This window comes from Hemicordylus capensis, chromosome 4, assembly GCF_027244095.1.
Source record: "Hemicordylus capensis ecotype Gifberg chromosome 4, rHemCap1.1.pri, whole genome shotgun sequence".
Taxonomy (NCBI): domain Eukaryota; kingdom Metazoa; phylum Chordata; class Lepidosauria; order Squamata; family Cordylidae; genus Hemicordylus; species Hemicordylus capensis.
In genome coordinates, this window is record NC_069660.1 from 303,036,508 (window position 1) to 303,062,467 (window position 25,960).

At 44.0% G+C, this 25,960-nt stretch overlaps 1 protein-coding gene across 16 annotated transcripts in view; it reads right to left on the reverse strand.

Moving 5' to 3' along the window:
- MTSS1 (MTSS I-BAR domain containing 1) overlaps positions 1-21,402 on the reverse strand; it is a 184,612-nt gene extending 163,210 nt beyond the window's left edge. For 14 of the 16 annotated variants that reach the window (XM_053244866.1, XM_053244857.1, XM_053244862.1 and 11 more), the window contains exon 1: positions 17,851-18,851. In XM_053244866.1, coding sequence (XP_053100841.1) covers positions 17,851-17,922 — 72 coding nt within the window. In that variant the 5' untranslated portion in view covers positions 17,923-18,851. The other 2 variants (XM_053244849.1, XM_053244858.1) reach the window with 2 other exon arrangements.
- Between the last annotated feature and the right edge of the window lie 4,558 nt (positions 21,403-25,960).

Below are 25,960 nucleotides of genomic sequence, written 5' to 3' on the forward strand. Positions count from 1 at the left end.
AGACCTAGTCTATCTGTTTACAATGCCCCCTCTCAACTGATTTCATGTGTCATCACCGTAGCCAAATCTGATTAGCTGCACAGTTCTGTGACAGCACCCTATTCACGCCACAATCCCCAACTGGCTATAAATTCCCCATGTGACTAATCCAAGTAGAACAACACGAACCAGGGAGTGCTCAAAAAGGGGGGGGGGAACACTACCGAGAATGAATGAAATGTGAATATTTGCGTGTCTTGCAAAATATCCTCCAGCACAAGGTTGCTAGTTCTGGCTTGAAAATCAAATTTGAAGGATATTCAGCACAGCCATAGCTTTACAAAGATGGCCCCAAACTCTTTTTACCCACTACCTTAGAAGGCCTCTTATTTAAAACTCAACCAACATTAAAGTTTATTGACATAGTAAGAAAAGCCAATGGGTGGCTTTTCCATTGTGGCATAATCCTGGTCCTTAGCAGTATTCTGTCATTAACTATATGCTACAAGCCACCACAATATAATCTCAGACAAACACACACCCTCTTAATTAGTTTACAGACAAGCTCTCTCCCGAGATCAGCTTACTAGTTCATTATAAAAAGATACACAGAACCCTCTGTCTTTTTCCATCTTTGGTTTTCACAGCTCATCACCTAAGCCAACATACATAAAATCCTAACCTTTTACTCCATTTGAATTAGCTTGTAATAACGACCCTATTGATATTAGGAGTCATACAGATTAGACATTTCATTCTACTGATAACACATAGGAAGCTGCCTTTGTACCAAGTCAGACCATTGGTCCATCTAGCTCAGTATTGTCTACACAGACTGGCTGCAGCTTCTCCAAGGTTGCAGACAGGAGTCTCTATCAGCCCTACCTGGAGGTGCCAGGGAGGTAACTTGGAACCTTCTGCATGCAAGCACGCAGGTGCTCTTCCCAGAGCAGCCCCATCCCCTAAGGAGAATATCTTACAGTGCTCACATAGTCTCCCATTCAAATGCAAACCAGAGAGGAGGATGCTTAGCAAAGGGGACAATTCAAGACCAACTCTCCTCTGTTCATACTGAAGGAGTAGGTGACTGTCAATCCATCTCTTGATATCACAGTGAGAACAAGATAACAAAAACAAGTTAACGAATACACCACAAACAATCTTTAAAAAAAGAAGAGGGGTCAACTGTATTAAGCTGCCCACAATTAATCCTCTTACAACACTCTTTGTGGTTACATCTCCTTGGGGGGCAGGGGGCTGTTTATCCAAAACTGTGTTCTGCCAAGCTTCTCCAAGTCTCAGACCAACAGAAATTTAGAGGAACATTTTACAATGGTAGGCACAGATCATGATCACTAGCCCTGTTGCTTGCTGTTGATATCAGAACTTTTATTTAGCAATAGCAATAGCACTTACACTTATATACCGCTCTATAGCTGAAGCTCTCTAAGCGGTTTACAATGATTTAGCATATTGCCCCCCAACATTCTGGGTACTCATTTTACCGACCTCGGAAGGATGAAAGGCTGAGTCAACCTTGAGCCCTTGGTCAGGATCGAACTTGTAACCTTCTAGTTACAGGGCAGCAGTCTTACCACTGCGCCACCAGGGGCTCATTTGTCACTTGCAAGTAGCAAAGGGCACCATATCAGCTACATACAAGTACCTTTTAAAAAAGGAATGCTACATAGGGATGGTCTTCCCTCAGCACCCCATAAGAGAGGAGAGCTGGTCTTGTGGTAGCAAGCATGACTTGTCCCCTTAGCTAAGCAGGGTCCACCCTGGTTGCATTTGAATAGGAGACATGTGTGAGCACTGGAAGATACTGCCCTCAGGGGATAGAGCCACTCTGGGAAGAGCAGAAGGTTCCAAGTTCCCTGCCTGGCAGTATCTCCAAGATAGGGCTGAGAGAAGTTCCTGCCTGCAACCTTGGAGAAGCCGCTGCCAGTCTATGTAAACAATACTGAGCTAGACGGACCAAGGGTCTGACTCAGTCTATGGTAGCTTCCTATGTTTACTCTCAGCTGCAGACAGAAGTACAGACAACACCAGCATTCATGCTGGAGATAACCAACCCTGCAGCTGCTGCACTACATTCACCTCCCTAGTGTCTCCTCTGGGATGCATATGCTTTCCATATGGCATGCAATTCTGACTTGGGAGCACTATCACACAAACCATCTTCCCCATGTTCAACCATACAGCAGTGCTTCCTTGGAAACAGTCCCAACATGCTGTCAAAGGAGATGTCCTGCATGTCCCCCTCACAGCTGAGTCAGCAGGCTCCCACTCGTGATTAACTAACTAATTAATTAATTAATTGGTTTATTTATTTATTTATTTGATGGCCAAAATGGCAAAAGTCCCTTCCAAGCACCTTGCTGAGGGGGCATATCTCCATATGGCTGCAAAGCGCAAGGGTTGGACAAAAACCAGGGTGCAGCATTCCCTCTAACAGGGAATTCCAGATGTTGTTGACTACAACTCCCAGCATCCCCAGCTGTGATGGTCTTTGGCTAGGAATTGTGGGAGTTGTCGTCAACATCTGGAATTCCCTGTTAGAGGGAACACTGCCAGGGAGACCCGAGATCAAATCCTCATCTAGCTATAAAACTCACTGGGTGACTCTTGGCCAAGCACTTCTCGCTCTGTCTAACCTAACTTACAGAGTAGTTGTGAGGATAACCACCATGTGTACCTCTCTGGGCTCCTTGGAAGAAAAGCAAGGTATAAATCAGGGCTGCTCAACTAATCTGTCCTCCTGTAAAAGTTTGCCTAGTTTGCAAGCCTTCTGAACTTGCCTTCACCAGATCTTTCATCCACCCCACTGAGCCCCCATTCAAATTTGGATCAAAAAATGCTTTCTGGGCCCAGTTGTTAGCTCTAACTATTATGCTACCTAAGCACACTAATTGAAATTAGTGCCCTACTGCAAAAACTGGATCCTGCAGAATTCATGAATCTGCTCAGTGGTAGCTCAAAGCAACACAGCATGCCCTGAAAAGGAACCTTGACCAGTGCAACAAGTCAACATGAGCATTGCTGCTGCAATGGCTAACGAACCCATTTGCTGAACCAGAATGACATTTGTTGCATAAAAGATTCGGTCAATCAATAAGCAAAAAGAACACTTGACAAGCAAAAACTACCCGGAAGTATGAAAAACAAAAGTACTGCTCAGTCTGTAGAAGGGTGTACAACTCTGAGCAAGCCACAAGAATTCGGGCCCAACTTTTTGCAGACGGAGGGAGCTTATTATCAAGTCCACATTCACCTTTGCCAGAGTTCTGACAGGCAACACAGTTTAAGAGATTAACACCAGAAGTTCTTGAGAAATTCATGTTTCCGCACAAATATCTGGGTCTGCCAACAGGTTCCACAATAAAAGTCATGTGTGTGGCATCCATGGATTTTAATGGAGCACTCAAATCAGACAGGCAAAAGTTATTGAAGCAACTGGCAGTCATATCTCCAGATAAATTACTACTCTACACCAGTAATTATTTTTCTAGGGATGTGCTGCCAGTTGCTTCCAGCACATTTACCAGTTGGGTTCTAAACATACAGAGAAGATCCTCTATCCAAAGATTCTGCAGCATAATAAAACTAGGATATCTACCAAGAGCCTTCCTCGCTGGCATGGTGTGGTGGCTAGAGTGTAAGATTAGAACCACGGGGGTGGGTGGGTGGGGAGAGAATCCAAATTAAAGTCCTCATTCAGGCATAAAACTCACTGGGTGACTCTGGGTCAGTCACTTCTCTCTCAACCTAACCCAACTCATGTGGTGTTTGTGAGGTTAAAACACCGTAAACACCACTCTGGGATCCTTGGAGAATGGAATATAAATGAAAATAAGTTAATTAAAAATAAAATGTTATTGCACCACAAAATATTTACCAGCCTCTGTAAAGAGTTTGTTTCACATGGACTATGCTCAAGGCAGGGGAGGGTAAATTCTCTTACAATGTATTAAGCAGCTTTCTGTGCATAGCCATTTGCCACAGTAGGTTTTATTTGCCACAAGTTACTGATCTGTTTGCAGTCCCTCTTCCATATACTCGTGTTCAAACTTTGACCAGCATGCCAAATTTACTGACTTGTTGAGTATAATCAACTGGCCAGACAACAGACCACAGACAAAAATTCCATGAAGTCAAAATGCTACTGTGGTGGTAGTGGTTTAGGTAAGTCTTTATTGGTAGTAGTAGTTTACCAGCTCAATTTCTTCATGGAGCCATTTGTTTGCAAGGGCAGGAGTAAGGATGGCTTGCCCTAGAGCGGTCAGGAGCGAACCCAGCAGCTCCTGGAACCCACTGGCAGTAGGAACGTGTGCCCTACGCTTTGTCTGAACGGGCCACCTGTCACAGTTGCAGGCATTTCTGAACAGGAACAAGCAAAACGTTGGACGAGAAGACCTCCAAGATCCCTTCCAACTCTAAGTTCTATGCAGAATACAATTTGGCAATAGTTGCAGAGGTCTCTGCCAGAGACTACCCATAACTTCATCTGGCTTGCTATAATGCCCAGGAAGAAAGAACTGTGAGGGGAACAACAACTGTCAAGAACTGTCTCCATGTGACTAGGCTGTCTGCTCCTCTGTAAAGCTCATGCAAGGGACTGGACTCTGTTTTAGAACTTAAGGTACTGTATTTACCTGAATCTAAGACTAGGTTTTTCCAAGTTCTTCGATGTTAGAAACTGGGGAGTGGTCTTAAATTTAGAGTCCTCCTCCTTTTGGGTAAATACAGATGCAACCTGTATTTTTTAAAGGTAGTCTTCCACTCAGGTAAATATGGTAATAGTAGGGGAAAAACAAGAAATTGCTGCAAGTGAGACACTAAACTGCAGAGACCTGGGGAAAGCCAAGATCCTTTGTGTCCTTCCTCATACTATTAAAAGTTCATACTTTAAAAAAAAAAACTTGACCAGTCAACAGACCACATCTCTTTTGACTGGTCAAATGCCTAACCTTATTCAAGAAACTTTATCACCTATAGCAGCTAAGTTGCGATGAACAGACTGCTCCTTGTACTAAAGAATTCACTATTTGATGCTGCTAGTTTTATTACTTTTTCTCTTCCATCCTAGGTAGTAAAATGAGGAATGAGTGAACTGGGGAACATCACCATATGTTACGCAACTACTAGTGTTTGGAATGCAATAACACAGACGTTTTGTCCTCAAACATTTGTTTGTGCAGTAATATTTTTATGCAGCAATGCACAGTTCCTTGCTATGTCATATTGATGCAAAACCTTTCCAAAGCATATGTAGCACTGTGCCTAACTGCAAAGAAAGATCTTCAGGGCAGCAGTTTTCAAACTCTGGCATAGTAGGACAGTCCAAAGCCAAAGTACAACTGTCCAAGACAAACAGATGCATGTCATGTCATGTGTGCTGTTGACCCCCACTGAGAGCAATGTCAATAAATCTGTTGAATACACCAGACCACACACTGATCTGTCATCCCATGGACTGGAACCTGTCCCACATATCTGCTGGTCCCCACAGCTCTGGACACCCAAGTTATAGACGCTGTATTTCCCACATATTCAATATTGGGCATATGCATGTACAGACATCTTATGGCACGGGTGGCCCCATAGCTCAGTACCAGACCACAAGTTGGGGTAAGCAGTGGCTCAGTCCCTAGCATTTCTAGTTTAAAGGATATAAGACAGGGTTTCCCATCCATGGGTCCCCAGAGGATATTGGCCTACAACTCCTATCATCCCTAGCTACCATGGCCTTTGGCCATGGTGGCTGGAGATAGATTTATTTGATTGATTGATTGATTGATTGATTGATTGATTGATATACCGCCCTTCCGAAATGGCTCAGGGCGGTTTACAATTGATGGGAGTTGTAGATGATGGGAGTTGTAGTCCAACAACATCTGGGGAAGGTTGAAACACTCCAACATAAGTTAACAGAGCTGGGAAAGACCACCACCTGAGATGTCAGAGCTCCTGCAAGTCCAAAGCAGGCAGTGCTAAGCGACATATGCCAATGGTCTGACTCTGTATATGGCAGCTTTATGTGCTCACTATCGGAGTCCTGTACACAATCAAGCAGGAGCTTGTAGATGCACTTATGCTCTTCCTTCTCACCCTCTCCCCATACGGCTGTCACTGCATTATTCCTCCTGCTGCCATAGGGCTATACTCTAGGAAGTGCGTGTCTGAGTGCAGGAATGGCAACAGGCATAGGACTACCAATTTATTTTATATTTTATTTTTCAAATATGTAGACCACCCCAAACTTCCATCTCTGGGTGGCTTACAGCATAAAACAGATTAAAAATGAAAACCTTAACACAATTTAAAACCACAGTCCAGTTAAAAATGGCATGTTACTGGACAAAATACAAAGTACTGGTTATTACCTATAAAGCCCTTAAAGGCTTAGGTCCAGGGTACTTAAGAGAGTGCCTTCTCTGTCATGAACCATGTTGCCTATTAAGATCATCTGGAGAGGTCCAGTTATGGTTGCCGTCAACTCCTTTGGTGGAAACGCGGGACTGGGCCTTCTCTGTGGCTGCCCCAGGGCTTTGGAACCCGTTCCCTGCTGAAATAAGAGCATCTCCTTCTCTGTTTGTTTTTAGAAGGACCCTGGAGATGTACCTATTTTCCCAGGCCTTCAACTGATACCAAATTTTAATATGTTTTTATCTATTATGATTTTTATCTTTTTATGAATTTTAAATGTTTTATATATTTTATATTATGTTTTAATTCTGTACACCGCCTAGAGATTTCGATATTGGGCGGTATCTAAATTCAATCAATCAATCAATCAGCCAGCAAGCTTGGATGAAAAACTAAGTCTTTAGAGACTTTTAAAAAGTTGTCAGATGGGGAGGCTCTTATCTCAGCAGGCAGCACATTCCAAAGTCTCAAGGTAGTGGCAAAGAAGGCTCATCCCTGCATAGCCAGCAGATGAGCTGGTGGCAACTGCAGACAATCTCAATGGGTGGTGGGGCTCATGGAGACGTACTCTTAAATACCCAGGGCCTAAGCAGTTTATGGCTTTATAGGTTATAACCAGCACTCTGTATTTTGCCCGGAAACTTACTGGGAGCCAGTGTAGCTCTTTTAGTATAGTAGTAGTATGCAGTATGTATAAAGTATTCTTATCATTTATTCAATTTCTATACCGCCCTTCCAAAAAAGGCTCAGGGTGGTTTACACAGAGAAATAATAAATAAGTAATATGGATCCCTGTCCCCAAAGAGCTCACAATCTAAAAAGAAACATCAGATAGACACCAGCAACAGTCACTGGGGGTACTGTGCTAGGGGTGGACAGGGCCAGTTACTCTCCCCCTGCTAAATAAAGAGAATCACCACGTTAAAAGGCGCCTCTTTGCCAAGTTAGCAGAGGTTAAAGTATATCATCTATATCTATATGAATTCCACAGCACAGCCTTAGGGATACTGCATGCAAGTTTGTGCACAACTCCACTCTAGCATTAGAAACCAGCTCTTAAAACTACAAGGAAGAGCAAGCCAGCCATGCCTATATTTTGATATAATGGGGGCTGTACGAATGGCTTGTTCTATCCTAGTCTAAGTAGCTCCAAGTCTAACTGCAAAATAGCAAGAGCCTTGTATGCAGAAGCACAGCCTTCTGTATGGCTAGCACAAGCACAGCCTTGTACTGGCTATACACAGGGCCGTCTCTGTTATGGGGCTGCAGCTCAGTAATTCAACACATGCTTTGCATGTAGACAATCCCTGATATTTCCAGGTAGGGCTGGTAAATAGACCTGTCTGAAACCCTGGAGAGCCCACACTAGTCAATACTGAGCTATAACTCTGTATAAGGCGGGCTTTCCATGTTCCATAAAATTTTTATCTGAACTGTCAATGGCTACTAGTCTTGATGGGTATATGTTCCCTCCAGGTCCAGGTTCAGAGACACGACTGCTTCTGAATACCAGTTGCAGGGGAGCAACTCCGCTGAGCCACCTTTTTAAAGTGGCAATCCTCTTTCTTTAGAAAGAGGAGAGGAAATGGCCCTATTCAACCCCAGCACAGCATCCCTCCAGTGGCTTTTGCTGGTGTCTACCTTGTGTTTCTTTTTTAGATTGTGAGCCTTTTGGGGACAGGGAACCATCTCATTTATCATTTTCTATGTAAACTGCTTTGGGAACTTTTGTTGAAAAGCAGTATATACATATTTAGTCTCGCAGAAGAGGGGGCATGCTTTCATCTCCTGCTTGTGGGTCACAGGATGCTGGACTAGATAGGCCATGAGCCTGATCCAGCCAAGGCCTTATATTTAACTATTGCTTCTTGAGGTTAGAATGACAAGGTCTCAGTGGGTCGCGACTTCAGAGTGAAAGGCCTAGTTTACAAAGCTGCTGTGATCACAAGAAAACATGGTGGCTGGGAACAGGGTGACGGCAGCCACAGTCAGCAGCTGCATAGAAATAGATGGGAGATAGGATGGAAGAGGGAGACGCTTAATAGGCAAGATGGAGACTCCGAAAGCCATCTATTGAGGAATAAAGAGAGAAGCAAGTATATGATTAAACTCTTGCCTGGTGGTGAGTCAATGTCACCTCCAAGTACCCAAGAATGAAAATTTGTACATTCTTGGTTTGCCCTTTTTCGTTTCCCCCAAGATCATCAATATGTGAACAGAACTGTATGTGTTGGCAGAAATGATGGAAACCAAGGTTGGAAGAGAGTCAAAATAAGCTTTAAGTCCAAGTCCCATTGATCTGTATTGCTCATGATCAATATAGGACAGCACCTGCTAGGCCTAGCTCAATCAAAAGGACAGCCAAAGGGTGCAAGGAAAAAGGGGGCCATTCGCTGGAAGCTGTCTGCCCCTCCTTAGGGGGCTCGCCTCATATGTTCAGAGCAAATGCTTTAAAATCTAAAAATAGCTACCCATGTGTACAGCTATGCCATAGGTTTAAAGAAACCCCAACGTGTTGACAGCTGCTTCGCTGATTGTTTCCAAGATCAACATTCAAGATCAGAGGATAAAAATCAAAAGACTACTCCCACACCCCCACCTTCCCAAGTCAGAGAACATACTGCAGCTGTTTATAATGGCAAGAACTGCAGAGAAAGCAAGACCAGTTGGTTGCACTTAATGACAAACAAACAAGTGAACAATCAGTTGAATTTTGCTTCACCATGGCTTACTAGGAGCAAATATCTTCTTTTCAAAATAAGGAAAGAACTTCATAGCAGATAAAGACAAATTATACAGAACGCTACTTAAGACCGGATAAGTTTTAATGATCAGTTTAGCCTGTATGCAAGATACACTCATTCCACTGCACAATGCTATGAAGTGACTTTGCAGAGACTGTCTTCTCCCATGACCAGCACATCCTACTTACTGCAGGTTGCACACTCTCACCCTCCACAGGCACATTCCTCAGGACAAAGCCTAAAGGTCCCAACTGCAGTACAAAATCCCTATTGGTAGACGCTCGTGATAATCCATCAGCATGGTCCTACACACGTTTCCTCAAAAATAAAGGCCATTGTGTTCACTAGGGCTCACTCCCTATGGGCAGCTTCATGCAATCGCCAAGTTCGGAAACTCTGGTTCCCAGCAGGCATATCATGTGAACCTGCCAACCAATGGTTTCCAACCTGCCCACCCAAGATTCCACAAACTTTCTCTGCCCAACTTCAAATCTTGGTTCCAAATGGGCGGAGAAAGTTGACAGAATCTCAGGCAGATGGGACAGGAATTACCAGTTGGCAGGTTCGCACAACATGCCCGCCAGGAAGGTGTGCTTGGCAAGAACCAGAGGTTCCCACTTCTGGACTTGGTGGTGATTGTATGAAGACGCCCTCTAAGTGTCTTTAAGACTACAGCCTACAGCTCTCCTCTCTCACTCAATCACAGGAATTCTTACAAACAAATCTGTATGACAAGCCGATATCACATTACAAATGAGGGGCAGAGGATGACAGATGGCAACTTCTCCAACTTCACGCACTGGCATCATCATGACTGAGGTGAGGTTGGAACAGAGGGCTTCTGGGATCACAGCTAATTCTCTTTAACTACTGCACTATATCAGCTCTCCAGCTCGGAGAGCTAAAATAGTGAGGTGTTGCTACAGCAGCAGCAATTTCTACCACTACTATGACAAAAAGAGGCTGCCAGCCTGGGGTGATCTGCATGACACTGGTGGATGCGAGACTAAGCCAACACTGGGCCTGTTCCAAGGAATCTTAATTTTTTAAAAAAATTAAAATAATCAAATAAAAGGTGATACAGCCTTGCACAAGATGTTCCCTGGGTGTAGTCATAATAAATTGCCATCCTGGATGGTTAAAAACTACCACCCAACATATATTGCAAGATGAAACAGGCTCAAATACCCAGCAATGCCTACTGAATCAGCATTAAAACATACTTTAAAAAAAACACCTGAGAACTCAAATTAAAATGACCAATTAGGTATCTAGATTCCAACAGCTTACAGGGCAAAGTGCTGAGAAAAAAAGGCACCTAATTCTCCAACCTCCCCCTCGCCCACCTGCGTAACCAAGGAAGAAACGTACATCTCCTGGGCATCAGGGAGTTCATACGCTTGCAATAAAATCTGTAAATTGTTTTTTTAAAGATAGAGAACAGCTTGAACACAAAAATTTTAGGGAAGGTCCAGATGAAAGTCCCAAACCTATTAAAATGTTAACTAGGGTTGGACTGCCAGTCAGTCGACTGGACAAATATTGTCATCAACCGAGTGACTACTATTTCACCACTCTCAAATCTTTATGAAATCAAGAACACTTTTGTCTTGGTAGCAGGCCATTTTTTCCTGCACCAGGGCCATCAGATTTGTTAGTCACACTGCATTTCTCCGCCATGCAACTTAGAGCAGCTTCCATATGGTTCCAAGGTGGTCTCTCCTCAAGGTGAGATGAGGGGCATAGCTTAGTGGTAAAGCATCTGCTTTGCATGCTGAAGTTCTTTGGTTCTATCCCTGGCAGCATCTCCAGGTACGGCTGGGAAAAATTCCTGCTTGAAACCAGGGGCATAGCAACCATTAAGCAAGGGGGGACAATTGTCCTAAGGGTCTTGGGGACCCTCAAGATTCCCCCTTGCCCTCAGCCAAGGTGCCTCCTTGCCCCCGCCAACCCCCAGCCAGTGAGCAAAGCACTGGCAGTCTGGGAGCACAAGGCACTCTCATCTCCTCTCCAGCCAGCATTTCAACTCTGGACTCCCCCACCCCAGCATTGGCCCCTCCACTGTGTTGGACGCCTCCTTTTGGAAAGGAGCTCCCTTTCAGCCATTCCACCAACTGCTGACAGGGGAAATGAAACTCTGCTGGGGCTGTGGCAGCCTCATTCTCGGCACTGACCCCACCCACCCTTGTGTCTGACATCAGACGCAGTGGGCATGGCTTGGGGCACGCATGTGCTCTGCATGCGCAAAGGAACACCCAGAGGGTGGGGGAGCCACCAGTCAGACTTTGTCCCCTGGCCCCCACCAAGCTCTCTATGCCCCTGGTTGAAACCTTGGAGAGTCACAGTACTGAGCTAGACAGACCAATGGTCTGACTTGATATAAGGCAGCTCCCTATATTCTCATGAGGCAAAGTGCTCAAAGTTGGACCCCCTTAACTTTAAGAACTGCCCATTTTCAGGTGCCTTCAGACCATTCTCTGAGCCTATGACAGGAGTACCTCCCACCTTTGCAAGACTCAGAACACCACATACATTATCTACTGAAAACCCTTAGCCCTCTGCATTCCCAATTAAGCCACATGGCCTAGCATCTCCTACGGGTCATGTGCTGCAACTGCATGCATCTCCGGACAGAAATGTACGATTTAAGAGGCGGCATGAAGCCAGATGTGCCCATGAGTCAAAAGTACTAGTCAGCCCAGGGTGTTCTTGCAAAGCTTCCTGGAGGAAATGGAATCTGGAGTGTTCTACTAGGCTATGGTTTTTGTAATTATTACAATAATCTCTGTTCTCTGTTACTGCTGCTGTTATAAATTAACATTTGAGTAGTTAACATTAGGTTGGCATCTGCCAGGTCAACTGGCCTTTAAAAAAAAAACTGCTCAAATGTCAAGCCTAATGGGAACTAATCCAGAATATAGATCGTCCTGGTCGTATTCTGGATACATTTCCAATATAGTTTTAAGGAGATGAGTTAACTTTCATCACACTTAAATCAGCCTTTCATCCAAAAAATCAGGATAGCTGAAGTGTTGGGGGTTTTCTCACTGATGTTTATGAATATATGCACAAAGCTATGCTTGTCAGTGTCTTATCCTGGATTAGACTCCACCCCAAATTAAAATCCTCTCTCCACCCTTTCAACATCCTTTGGAAGCATGATAACACCCTTTCGCAAATGCTATTTTTTGTCACACTGATCCAGTATCAGCTTTGAAAAAGCAACTCCACAAACAAATGGTGCATGTAGAACCACCTGAATGGCTGGCTCTATTCAGGCATTACAAAGAGAGAGAGAGAATAGATATCTGTACATACTTGTGTGTGAATGGCTGTACATGCGTTCATCTTAAAAGTGCACCTGGGGACAGGCCCCCTCAAATGCAGGATAGAGACAGGAAGCACCACTGTACATGCATTCACATAACATGCGAACAACTATACATGCATTCAGATCTGTACATCCATCCATATGTTATATGTGCAGTGAACATAACATGTGAACCAGGCAAGTTCAGGATCCAAACACGTCTTTTCCAGAAGGGTAAAGTTTCCTAAGAATCCATTACACAGTTTCTGGAACTTGCACACTTTTAAATTAAAACTTTATTATTATTATTTTTAATTATTTTTACATTTATATCCCGCTCTTCCTCCAAGGAGCCCAGAGCGGTGTACTACATACTTGAGTTTCTCTTTCACAACAACCCTGTGAAGTAGGTTAGGCTGAGAGAGAAGTGACTGGCCCAGAGTCACCCAGCTAGTTTCATGGCTGAATTGGGATTTGAACTCAGGTCTCCCCAGTCCTAGTCCAGCACTCTAACTACTACACCACGCTGGCTCTTTAAAATATTAAATATTTCTTTTAAAATATTAAGAGAAATATTTCACTCACTACAACATTTCTCATGTTAAATTGAGATTAAAATCTATTATACTAAGCCACTAAAAAAAACCACAACTGCAATATTTAAGAAAAGCAACTAGAGTTTCTGGGTGTCTTATTTTAAGGGGAGTTTCACATTTTCCTGCACATCACAGCTGCACACAGCACAAGAGATGCCACTGTTTGCAGGAGGAGGGGGAACCCCTAAAGCTCCAGAACTTTAGTTCTGATCTGGCAACTTTTAAGAACAACTGTCAAAGGTTGCCATAGAAGGCCAAGAATTTGGACAGCTGGGCGACTTGGGCATCTGGGAAAACACAAGAAGTTCTTTGGGATTAACAAATCAATATTTCGACTTGGGACGACAGGTTCACAACGCCAGGCTTTTAGGATCTGGAGAGACTTCATGTGCCCAGTTAATACATTAATGTGACAAATGGGCATTTCAAGCTGTTCAGAACTCTTACACATGGGCTGCTGCAATTCTGGAAGCCCCATCCCATACAAACTAAAGTTACCCATGATTTCACAACAAGCAAACAGATGGAGGATGAACTGGAACAGTTAAAATCCATGTCCAACAAGCATGGGCAAGGACAAACCGTTCAACTGGATTTGTCCTCGTCTCAGTTTGTACCTGAACCAGCTCTCCAAGCTGCACCCACCGCCAACAACCATGACAGGTAATCCTAGAACTTAGCTGGTTTTAATTTCTCTCCTCAAAAAAACCAGAATCTGAATAATTAAAAACATCAAAAAGGTCTTAAATGTTTACAGCGTCTTCCAGTCCCATTAAGGGAATACAACTTTGGCAAGCTGTTTGGGTGTGTGTGTGAGAGAGACGGGGGGGGGACAACTTTGCTGTGCCTTTAGATGGGGGGGGGCAAACACATGATCTGAGGGTGTAGAAAACCACATGTATTTTGCTTCCTTAAAATCCAGCACATTTCTCATCATGTGGTCTTTCACAGGGACATTTGCTTTACCAAGGCACTATCTATCATAATGTTGCTAGCAATAATGTTTAAGAAGTATTAGTACTAGTCATCTCAAGCAGACATCCCAGTATTTTTGCATTTTCTTTCTCCCCCTCCATCTGATGAAAGACAGGGAGCATGAAACTGGATTTTAAGGTTGAATCAACGTGGTTTTCTGTGCATTTTGATTATCTTCCCCTTTTTCTGCCTTTTGGTGGGGTACAGCCCTATATTTTAATTACACAACCCAATTATGAGTACTTACAGCCCAACTTTAAGTCAGTCAGAACAAACCTAAGTCCCCTGTATTTAACTGGCTTTATATAAGACTGACAGCTCAGATGTGCCACAGAAGTATATTCTGTTGGGGAAAAGCTGCTACTTAAATAAAATCAAGCACCCAGACCCAGGACACACTTACTTAGAGAAGCCCCACTGAATTCGACAGGACTTACTCCCAACTAAGCATGCATAAGACTGTAGCCCAGGTTGGCATTACTTTCACCTCCAGTTAGCCAAAAAAGCAAATGATTAATAGAAGCAGATAAAAACAGGCTTCATTTAAAGGCCAGGCTTGGACTTTGGAAACAGTGAGTTTTGGCGAACACAAAGGAAAGTCATGTGGCATCTTAAAGACTAACAGCTTTCCAGTAGTATTAACTCAAGTCTGCTTCATCACAGGCTTAGCATGCATTAGGGGAGGGGCCACAACTCTGTGGCAGAGCACATGTTCTACATGCAGACGGTCCCAGGTTCAATCGCTACATCACCAGGTGGCACTGGGAAAGACCGCTATCTGAAATCCTTGAGAGCTCATAGCCAGTATAGGCAATACTGAGCTAAATGGACCAATGGTCTGGCCAGCAGAAGGCAGATTCTTATGTAGTGGCCACTGTTCCCTCTAAGGTGTGCGCATGTGCATACGCTCACATGTTTTTTTTAATGTCCACTCAGTTCATTTTAGATCCCGCTCAGGTTGAATCAGGAAGGCCCCATTCTGAATGCATGTGGCACACACTGCCTTGATACTGAAGCCCAGAACACCACTCATTCCACACAGAGATGGAAAAAATTAGAGGGACCACTGGTAGTGGCTTCTACCCAATAAAAGCTTCTACAACAAGCAGCATGTTAGCCTTAATGGTGTCACAGGGCAGTTTTTGCATTTGCCATTCATACACACTCACACACCCCCTCTGAAATATGTTCTCAAGTGCTGAATAATGTCACAAAACAAAATTATATTCAATGTAGAAATCTGGTCCCACTACAACCAAGGGCTCTTCCTTCAGAAGACATTCACACCTCTACCCAATCCCATAAAATTGCTGTGTGTTAGAAAATATATATTCTAGGTGAACACTATTTCAACTGCAGGTAGCAGCACAGTACGATGGCCAAGATTTATCCGCTTCCTGTTGGAGAGAACTGCAAGATAAAGTATCTCTTTTTCCCCACCAAACCCCTGCATTTAACAATTCACAGCATTCCATCTGGCGGAAGAGGACATCTGCTAAAGTGTTCCCAGCATTGAAGTGGACTTAATGAAAATGATTGCGGGTTTTGTTTGGGACCCCCTCCCTCCAGGAGTAACACACACAACTGCTTGACAAAGGAGGATTTGGAGCCCAATCACATCACAAAGAGTTCATTATGGCAGACTTCTTACATACAAACACTCTTCAAGCCCACAACTAAACAAGCTATGCTTTTAATGTCTCCAGAGTTCTGCTCAGATGAAAAATCAGAAGAAAAATAGAAGGATCAGCTTTTAAAAGAAAATAAAAATTAATGAACCCCACCCTCCAACCAACACACACAGAGATTGAAGCTAAACAGGCCAACATCCAGCACCCACCTAAAGCTCCCCCACAAATCCATTCTTCTCCATTGAGGGCCAGTCTCTCCTCCTCTGACTTCTTCACAAGAGAAGGAGTAAAGAAAGTATACAACAATCTAGGCATATATCTGAGTGTACATAATGCCAGTGTCAGCTGGATATTGATCATTCTTCTACACTAGCCAGCGTTTCCTTTTTAATGAAGGAGCTTCTCTCCTTCCTGTGAAAGGCAGTTTGCCCTTGCTGAAAAGCACACTGCAATACTCTGCCACCTTGCCTTCTGTGGTTGCACAACTGAAATGGCTTAGTGATCACTAATTCAGGAACACTATCATTTTAAACACAATAGGAAGCATAGTCTTCAGAAATGCATGCACAAATAATGTGCTTTTTGCTGTTTTACTTTATTATTTATTTAATAAATTTGTATACCACTCACTACCAAAGTCTCTAGGCAGTTGACAACACCCGAGGGCCACAAGCTATCCAACCACTAATTCATGGTGCTCACAACAGTCAGTGGCTACCTCACAAACAGCCAATATCACATACCTTTCAAACTTGGCCTCCCCTACAATCATGTACTACTACCATGCAGCTTTAATCACTAACTTTGCTACAAGAAAACTATGATATTGCAAATACTATAGAGAAAGCACACTACTTCTATAAGCATAAATCAGTACTCAATACAATGCACATAACACATGCACTGCACATCATCTGAATGGGGATAGCACACTAAAAAGGTAACTACCACCTGGGCCCAGGTAAGCTTTATGAACATAGAAACTGCCTTGATAGATCGGCCTAAACCTCACCGGCTGACATAAAGATCAAAGAAGCACCAATGCAGACCACAGGAGCATATTTTCAAGTAGCACAGGGGACTTCCAGGGGAAGGGGCGGGCGGGGTCATCAAAAATTGCCCCTTCCCAGGGCAGTTAGGTGGGAAGTGATGTTAGGCTGCTCCTCTCATCCCACCAGTCTTTCCTTACACTGTATGTCAGCCACCATTCTGTTACCAACAGCAGCCAGATGCCTCTGGGAGCTCACAGTCAGAGCATAAAAGTCAAGGCCTTCCCCCATTGTCCCTCAACACCTGGAATTCAGTGATATACTGTCCCTATATATGGAAGTTCTATTTAGTTATACCAGTGTAGTTGGCCATGTGTATCCTGTGACCAGAGTGTTAATTGTACAGAAAGGAACTCTAGCTACGCAAGTCAGTTCATGTTATTTATTTTATACACATACGAGCCTTGGGCAACTCTTTCTCTACTGAGCCTTGACCCTCATTAGTAAAATGAGAACAGGTGCAAATACCAGATATAAAAAAAGAAAGAAAGAGACCGTATTTGAACCAGTATCAGGATATACCTTCCCCAAAGCCTTTGGAATCTGACAGGCAGAAAAGCAGAAAACACAAGCCAAAATAAACAGTCCTAGGTGGCCACCATCCCCGCATCTACAAATGCTTTTACTGCCGTTTCAGTCGAGGCTTTCAATGATGTACAATTTTGGCTCCACAGTGGCTCAAGTTTGTTTGTTTATTTATTTTGTTTAATTTAATGGTTCCATTGAACCTAACAATTAAAGCAAATGGAAGGGAGTTCTGGGAAATCTCCGGCCTGGGGTGGGAGGAAAGAGGAGGCTACCAATGCACAAGGGAAAAAGCCACGCAGCCAGCTAGGGGTGTGTGTGTGCACATATATACATACACACACAGCCAACACACACACACAGAGCACTTCTGACTGGGGGCCCGCGCGCAATTAACCAAGCGGCGGTCAATGAGGGAATGCTGGCTGCAGCTGGTGTCCAGGCAAGGTTTCCATCTGCATGCAGCACCCCAGGGGGATGCTTTGGCGACTCCCCTCCCACCCGACCCCCATTCCATGCAGGTGGGAAGCGAGGCTGGGCTGTGGCAAGCGTGGCCCACAAAAGGCTGCGACGCCCCCCCCCCCCAGTCTCCCCTTCCCCGCAGCCTCTTACCTTCATGTCACTGATGGTGGTCTGGAAGAGTCCTCCAAGCGCGCTACATTCCTTCTCTATCACAGCCTCCATTTTTCCCAGCTGAAGAGGACACCGGAGAAGCTGCTGCGCTTTCCCAACCTTGCAGAAAAGACCCTTCCTTTCAATGCCTACCACTCCGGACGGGAGCGGGGGGGGGAGGATTAGTCTGAGGGTCTTTCTACCAATAAAACACGAACTCCGTTTTCAGAGACAGAGCTAAACCCCCTCCCTTTATCTGTGTATCTCTCCTATAACCTCCACCTTTCTCCTGGCATCTATTGCTTACAAACAGCTCCTAGCAACCCTGCCCCGAGAAAAAGTCCCGCGAATGGAGGGGGGAAATCAAGACGTTTCTATCCTCCACACGCAAGGATAGCAACAAAATCCATCGCTTTCCATTCTGGCTCATGCCCACCCAACAAGTAGGTTCGAGGCCACTCTCTCAACCGAGCGAGGAGGACGAGTTGTTTAAAAATGCATCGGATGCACCAGAAGATCTGCTGCCTCCCACAACTCCCGCCCCCGCAAGCAACTATTCATTTAACAGCTGCTAATCCGATTTGCCAAGCACCACAGCCCATTCGCAGGATCGGCTTGCTTCATGCACTCAGAGCGCTCCGATGAAAAACCACCCCACCTTGCAAGACGATTTTTAAAAGGGGGCGGGGGGGAGCCCCATTGCATTCAATGCGTCAAATCGAACAGAAAAAGGGCGGGAGGGAAGGAAACACCAGGACTATGATTCATGCACCAGCTCTGCTGCTTTTACACAAAATCCTAGAAGGTGGGGATCTACCATAGCTAGCAAATCAAAACAAAGAGAGCCTCTTCCCAAATGCCTTTCGGCGTGCCAATTGCTCAGCTTGCAATCCCCTCTCCCCGCACAGCGACGCTGCCTCCCTCGACTCTCTCTCGCCTCTGCTGTGCTTCCTCCGTAAGACACCAATTCGGGGCTGCACGCAAGCGCGAGCTGAAGCTTTCCAGACCTTTTGGAACCTTGCCTCCTCGGGAAGGTGCGTCACCAGCGCAGAATGCCCGGGCCGCGGCTACTGATTGGTCGGAGGAGGAAAGAGCGGGGCTGGGTCAAGCCTCCGGCTCTCTTGAGCGCCGCCTTAAGGGCGCGTGCTGGAACTCTGGAGTTAATAGAAGGAGCGTGGGAGAGAGGCAGGGGGTTAGTAGTTCGAATCCCCAGGTGGAGTCAAAGGCTTGAAAGAGTTTCTTTAAAAGTATTTTGTGAAAGGCAGTGGGCCTCTTGAGACAGCTTCTCTTGGGCCTTCGCCCAATAAAACAGATTTTGAAACATATTTTAAAGTAAATTATATATGCCCTTAGGGCCTATCTTCCCAGTGGATATTTGTATATAAATAGATAGATTAGATATATAGTATTCCTGGATCCCAAAATAATATGTTAAATACAAAAAGGTAATATAGACACATAAGTGCATTAAGGAGAGCCAGCGTGGTGTAATGGTTAGAGTGCTGGACTAGGACCGGGGAGACCCAAGTTCAAATCCCCATTCAGCCATGAAACTAGCTGGGTGACTCTGGGTCAGTCACGCATCTCTCAGCCTAACCTACTTCACAGGGTTGTTGTGAGGAGAAACTCAAGTATGTAGTACACCGCTCTGGGCTCCTTGGAGGAAGAGCGGGATATAAATGTAATAATAATAATAACAGCTTTCTAAAAAAAAATTTAAATCAGACATTTGGTTTCCATTAACTCTACAAGCCAGGGTGGCACTTGATTGAATGCTGAGGGTTGTGGCATACTCAGCAGTGCCACATCACTGCTTACATACTGCACAAGAGGGCATGGGTGGCTTCAGCACCACCCATGCCCATGTGTGTGTGTGTAAACAGCTGTGAGGAGGCTGTGCAGCAGGGCAGCAGCCTAGGGGGTAAAGGCACAGAGTTGCGTGACATGCTGGGTGGCACAATAATGCAACTTTGGGCAGCACATCATGGAACTCTGGAAATAATGGATGGCACATCATACAACTTTGAGCATAGAGTCCTGTTATCTTCAAGACCAAGACCATGGGATGTTGGGATTTTAAATCTATAGATCCACAAGTTCTCGTATGCTTAGAGTAGATGGTTTCTGTAGAGAAAATATTTCCAAGTCAGGTTGTGGACATCGGAATTAATATATCTTTCAATAGGCTGTTCAAGCTTCTTTGCTGAGATAATTGACTTGTTTCTAAATCATGTATACCAGTCTGCTTCTCTTCCCCGCTCCCCTCCCCTGCCCCCGCATCTTGAATGTTACATCCAGTGCACTTGCATAATGCATTCTATAACATACATATATTACATTGTTGGGCTTGCAGGTCATGTTCTGTTTAATTAAAAAAAAAACATTTATTGCTTTACTACTACTATTCTGCCATTCTGCCAACCATTTTGCCTAGTGCAGGTGATACAAGGTCTGCACTCACAGTGTTGTAAATCAGGACTGATGAGTTTTTATTTCAGCTCTTAGGAACATTATTATTATTATTATTATTATTATTATTATTACATTTATAAGTGACTGGCCCAGAGTCACCCAGCTAGTTTCATGGCTGAATGGGGATTTGAACTCGGCTCAGTTCCACTGTTCTTTCTTTTCTTTTTTTTTAATGGTCACATTACCCTAACTCTAATTGTTGAAAAAATACTAATATTTTAGCACATCAAAGCTGGGCTGTGGTAAGTGATCTTTACTCTGCAATACAATACCCATTGCGTGCACACACGCCTGATACTTCCAGCCGAGGAGGGCAACAGGGCGTCAGGGAGGTATGCTGCGGCCCCAAAGATTTTTAACAGTAACAAGGCCGGCAGGGGGAAAGCAGCGGGAGGGGTAAGTGCACCCTCCCCTGCCCTTAAAGAGGCACCCATGCCTCCATCGAACTTCAAACTAGGCCCCGTGTTCAAACCTGTTCAGAGGCCCGTAAAAGGGCCTTCGAACAGGTTCCTGCACATCCCTAAAGCAAACCCCACCACCACCTTCTTGGGAGTGCCCAGAACCGGTTCCATGCACATCCCTAGAAGTAAGTCCCCTTCCAACTCAGTCAGAACTTCCTTCTGAGTAAACATGCACAGGCAGGACATGATGGATTTCCAGGAGCTATATCCATTCCCCAAATAAGTTTGCCTCAAAGTTACATAGAAGATAAGGATTTATGTTTTATTCATTTGTGGAGATGAATGCACAGCAAGGGTGTAGTGCAGGCAAGCTCAAGTTATTCTAGTATTGCTTGTCAGAAGAAGATGTGTGGCTTGTATATCTTCATATGCAATTTACATATTATAATCTGCCAAACAAATACTGGAAAGTGTTCACCTTTAGTGTAGTAGTTTGGATTTTGCAATAAAGTTTAAATACCTTCCATACTTGCTCTTCAGCTTTGTTTAATTCTTGTTAAACCTGCTCCTCCCACAATCTCTTATTTTGCCAGATTTACAGAGTGCAGGTAGTTCTAGTGAATGGCTTCAGGCTGTTCATTTAAATGAGCCATCCATCCATCAACAAAGTGCTTTAAGGATCCGGCCCAGCAGGTAGAGTTAACCACACATACAGAGAAAGTTGGGGAGTTGCTGCTTATCTAGCAAATTGTTGTTACTCCCAGTTTAGCAGCACCAGAAGGAAATCAGCCTTCAGTATTTGTTGCCCAACCTCATTAAGCCCAGGTGTGAGGATCAAGAAAATTATCTGTGCAATCTAAATGCCTAGAGCATAGCATAGGTGAATTATATAAATAAAAATCATTCTGAGTTTATGTCTTTGCATGAAATTTTGTTCTGCTTCCAGGTGAATCCTTGCAACTCAGGAACCTGTAGCATAAAGCCATGTGCTTACAAAACACTGAGACCCGGTCCCCAAATGGAGAAAAGCTAATAATCAGGGAATGCCAGAGGCAGACAGCAGATCATCTGTCATGGCCTAGTGTGTGTGTTGTTCTAACCTTGCATCAGAAAGAAAGTGGGAGATCATGCTTCAATTTTTTGTTCAGATGGGGGGGGTCACACATGTGGTTCCCCCAGCACAAAATGTGGAAGGGTGGGGAAGTTGGCACTGCAGATGGTCACATATCTCAGTTTGTTGGAAGTAGCTGAGTTGTACCACAGATACGGCCCCTGTCTGCACCTCCCTGTGAGGCCCTTGGTGCTATCTCAGCCTGTCCTGCACTGCCCTTCAACTGGCAAGCCTTCCCTTTGTTATTTGCTTCTCAGCCATTGGTCCTGATGGCAAAGGGGGCTGGCTCACCTGGCATGAACCAGGGATTCATGAAGAGCATGGGTTCGGACATAACACAAGCCTAAGGTGGTGCATTACTACGGGCGATAAGCCAACTTGAATTCTTGGTTACACATCTAGGTTTCGTGCCTTAAGGGAACACACAGTTCCAGCCATAGGTTGGGTTCACACAATTGCAGACACCTGCGTAGCTGAGATTGCAAGCAGGTTTCACATGATGTCTGAACCCACCCACAGTGTTGCCAGACTGAGACCCTGAGAAGGTTCCTGTACCTTTAAGAGTCACAAAGAAGAGAAATCCTACCACATGCTTCTATTGTAGCTGCACAGTTTTATCCTATACATGTTTTCTCAGAACCAGTTGAGTTCAATGGGATCAGTCCAGCTGAGTTCAATGGGATTTACTCAGAAAGAAGTGCTTCTAGTATTGCAGTTTTGTTTTGAAACTCCTCTCCATTTCCCATCTGGGTATTGCTTTAACTTGAACTGTTTATATAAGCAAATTTTCGTGAGTCAGAGCTTATGCAGTGATGTTTGCCATTAATGAAAAGTTGCCCAATGGCTGCAAGATGTAATTGACGAGTAGCACAGGAAGATGCTTCCATCAAGGCTTTGGAGACTGCATGCTACATGAACTGTGTATGTAGGGAAATCCTGGCTCTGTTAAAATCATAAGGAGCATTTACAATTGCTTTCACTTTGAGGCTTCAGTCTTTTCCCTGCTTACCAAAGAGTAAGTGTATTAACATTAACTGAGTTTGCTTTTGAGTAATCACATACAGGATGTAGCTTTTTGTCATCTCATGCTATACTATTAGAGCATATGTGTGTTCATTTTTCCTAAAAGCATTACAGAATCCATTCATTTTTAAATAATGGGTATAGTTCTTCTAATGTATAGAATGTTCTGCTCACTAGTTTACCCATCAAGAGAAATCAGTATTTGACCTATTAGTCTTGCTAAGTCACTAAGTGTGTACATCTTTAAAGGTGCAGTGGGAGACTAAACAACTTCAGCATCCTCCACCGGATCATCTGCTGGGCCTGATGCCTGACCCCTCCCCATCTGTAAAGACCAGGACTCTAATTATGCTATTGTCCATGCAACAGGTGGGGGAAAGAGCAGCTGTGACTATCTCATCTCTTGCTGCAACTGACAATATAAAGGTCTACGGACGTTTCCCATTTGCAACTAGTTGAACTTACTCCCATTTACAGAAAGTGATATGCCCAATATGGGTAGCAGCATCAATAACCAATGTGAGATAAAACTTGAACCAATCAAGCATTGTACATGCAAACATGCAGCCAACATTTTTAACCTTTGCAGGGCAGGGGGGGTAGTATTCCTTCTAAAAGGAATTCCCAGATGTTGTTTACTACAATTCCCATAATCCCCAAGTAAAGGATATTGTAGCTGGGGATGCTGGGAGTTGTAGTCAACAACATCTGGGAATCCCTGTGGGGACACTGCAGGGGGTCATAGCTGACCCAAAGGGGTATTTTTACAACTTGTAAAATGTGTCTCCTAATCTCTGCTATATTATACTTCACATGTTCTTCTATAATGAAGGGGTCATTCATTCTGTGGTTTTCAATTTTCCTCCCCACAACCCAGTGTAATTATTTTTAAATCTGGGATTTTTATATTTTATAAATGGCATTAGAATCGGTTAGACTCCAATTAAAGTGAAAGGGGGAGGTGAAGCAATGCATATCCAAAGTATTGGTAGCCTAAGGAGCAAATTTGGGGCTGGCTCTAGACTATCCTACTGCCAGTATCCTAATACTGATGTCTCCAGCAGTATATTAGCAATTAGCAGTAACCTAATACTGCTGCAGGCATTTTCAGCACTCATCCCCAGCTTCTGAATACCATATTTTTAAAATTGCATTTGCATCTCCTTCTATGACTTTAGTGCACAATCTGTGTGCATTATTTATCTCTGTCATTTTAGACAAAATATGTTTATATGCATGGATCTGTACACCTGTAATTATCTTGATGTATTTAAGCAAAAAAAACAAAACAAAAAACCCAATTGTTTTCTCTAAACTTCTAGAAGTTGTTAAAATTTAAGAATAACATAAATGCCTGGTGCACATGCATGCCAAGCCATGCAACTCAATTGCCTGGGTCACTTGCCTCTATATTTTTGCCTTGGCCAGGCTACATGATCCACAAGCTCTGTGATCAGAGCACCTTCAATTTTATTCTCACTTTAAAAGAGGCTAAGGGAACTCCAAATATAACTGAAGCAGACATTCAGATGAAGGGATTTTAAGACCTTTTAGACACTTCCCTCTGCCAAATCTCCCCCTGAAGCTGCTATTACCAGAAAAGAAAGTATACAGATATAGGGAAGCAGCATCACAGGTGAGCACAACCTGTTGGGATGGGCACTACTCTAATCTTTTGTGACAATTAGCTAACCATGCAGAGATGGCTGGTTGAGATACACACCCTCTGCGTGGAAGAAAAGAACCTTCCCTCCCTCCCACCCTTCTGCGTTGTTTTTGATATTAAAGACTGAGTCGGCACCGACTTGACGGCACTTAATCAATCAATCAACTTAAAATAGCCATAAGCAATAATACCCCTCCAATGGAGAACTAAAGGAAATATTTCAGTTTCCCACACAGTGTTGCACTTGGGCTCATGTACATAATATTGTTACAAGCATGCTTTCTGGAAATGCTAAAAAGGTTTTGTGGTGGACAAAAAGTTCTGATTAATGGCCTGTGATGGCTGGTGGCTACTCCATGTAACTGGAATTGGTGACATAGCCCATCAGGCTGGGCAGGGAGCTAAGGAAATAATATTAGGGTCCAGGTCATGGTCTGGAGGTACATGATCTAATAACTTTATTGAAGCTAAGCAATAAGCAGACCTCAGTCTGGTTAGTGCTGGGATGAGAGACTCCCCCAAACAACCCACATATACTCCACCGCATGTGCCATGGAGGAAAGGCAAGATATAAAATTATAGCTTAAGTTCAACAAGAAACAAGAAAGTGGTGAGTGTAAAAGTGGCTGGAACAGTTTGCTAGAAGGTTTTTGGAGCTAGATGGCAAGTAGCTTTTGGGGGGGGAAGTTTCAAGGGCAATATGCTAAATCATTGTAAACCGCTTAGAGAGCTTCGGCTATAGAGCGGTATATAAATGTAATTGCTATTGCTATCTTCTGGCCTTTGGGGGTACTGATGCACTTTAAAGACTAGTAAAACCTGTCTGGATACCTGCCTACCTGCCCCCTTCCTTCCTACAACTTGTAAACTAGAAAATAAAATAAAGAGCTATTACAAAAGCACCATATATTGCCTATACTCTCTCCTCACAAGGAAAATGGCCCTGTGAAAAGCTGACCCTGAAACTTTCTGCTGCTCAGGAAAGTGGAGCATGCAAAACAATATGGAATACTATTTATAACATTTTTAGAAAACCCAAATGAACAAGTACTCATTATGAGCTTTGTCAGTGCTGACAAATTACTGAACTGTTTTGTAGTCTTCTCCGCCATTCCTTGAGATTAGATTCTTGCTATCAGTTTTTGAAGGTGCTGCCGCAGCATGGGCAGAAGATCTTGGTTGCCCTGATGGTTGATCTCCAGTTGGTTGTCTACAGAGGGAGTGTGACTCTGTTGATCCTTTCGGATCTCTTGGCAGCTTTCGATATCATCGACGGAAGTTAAAGGACTTTGCGATGTCTCTTGTCTCAGACAGTGGAGGACAGACTAGTAAGTCAGAGGGCTAGAGGGTCAAGACATTGGTCATCCCTTCTCCACTGCTCTGACACTATCCCTTTGAAATGTAGATTGCTACTCTTAGGGACTAACTTCCTTCCTC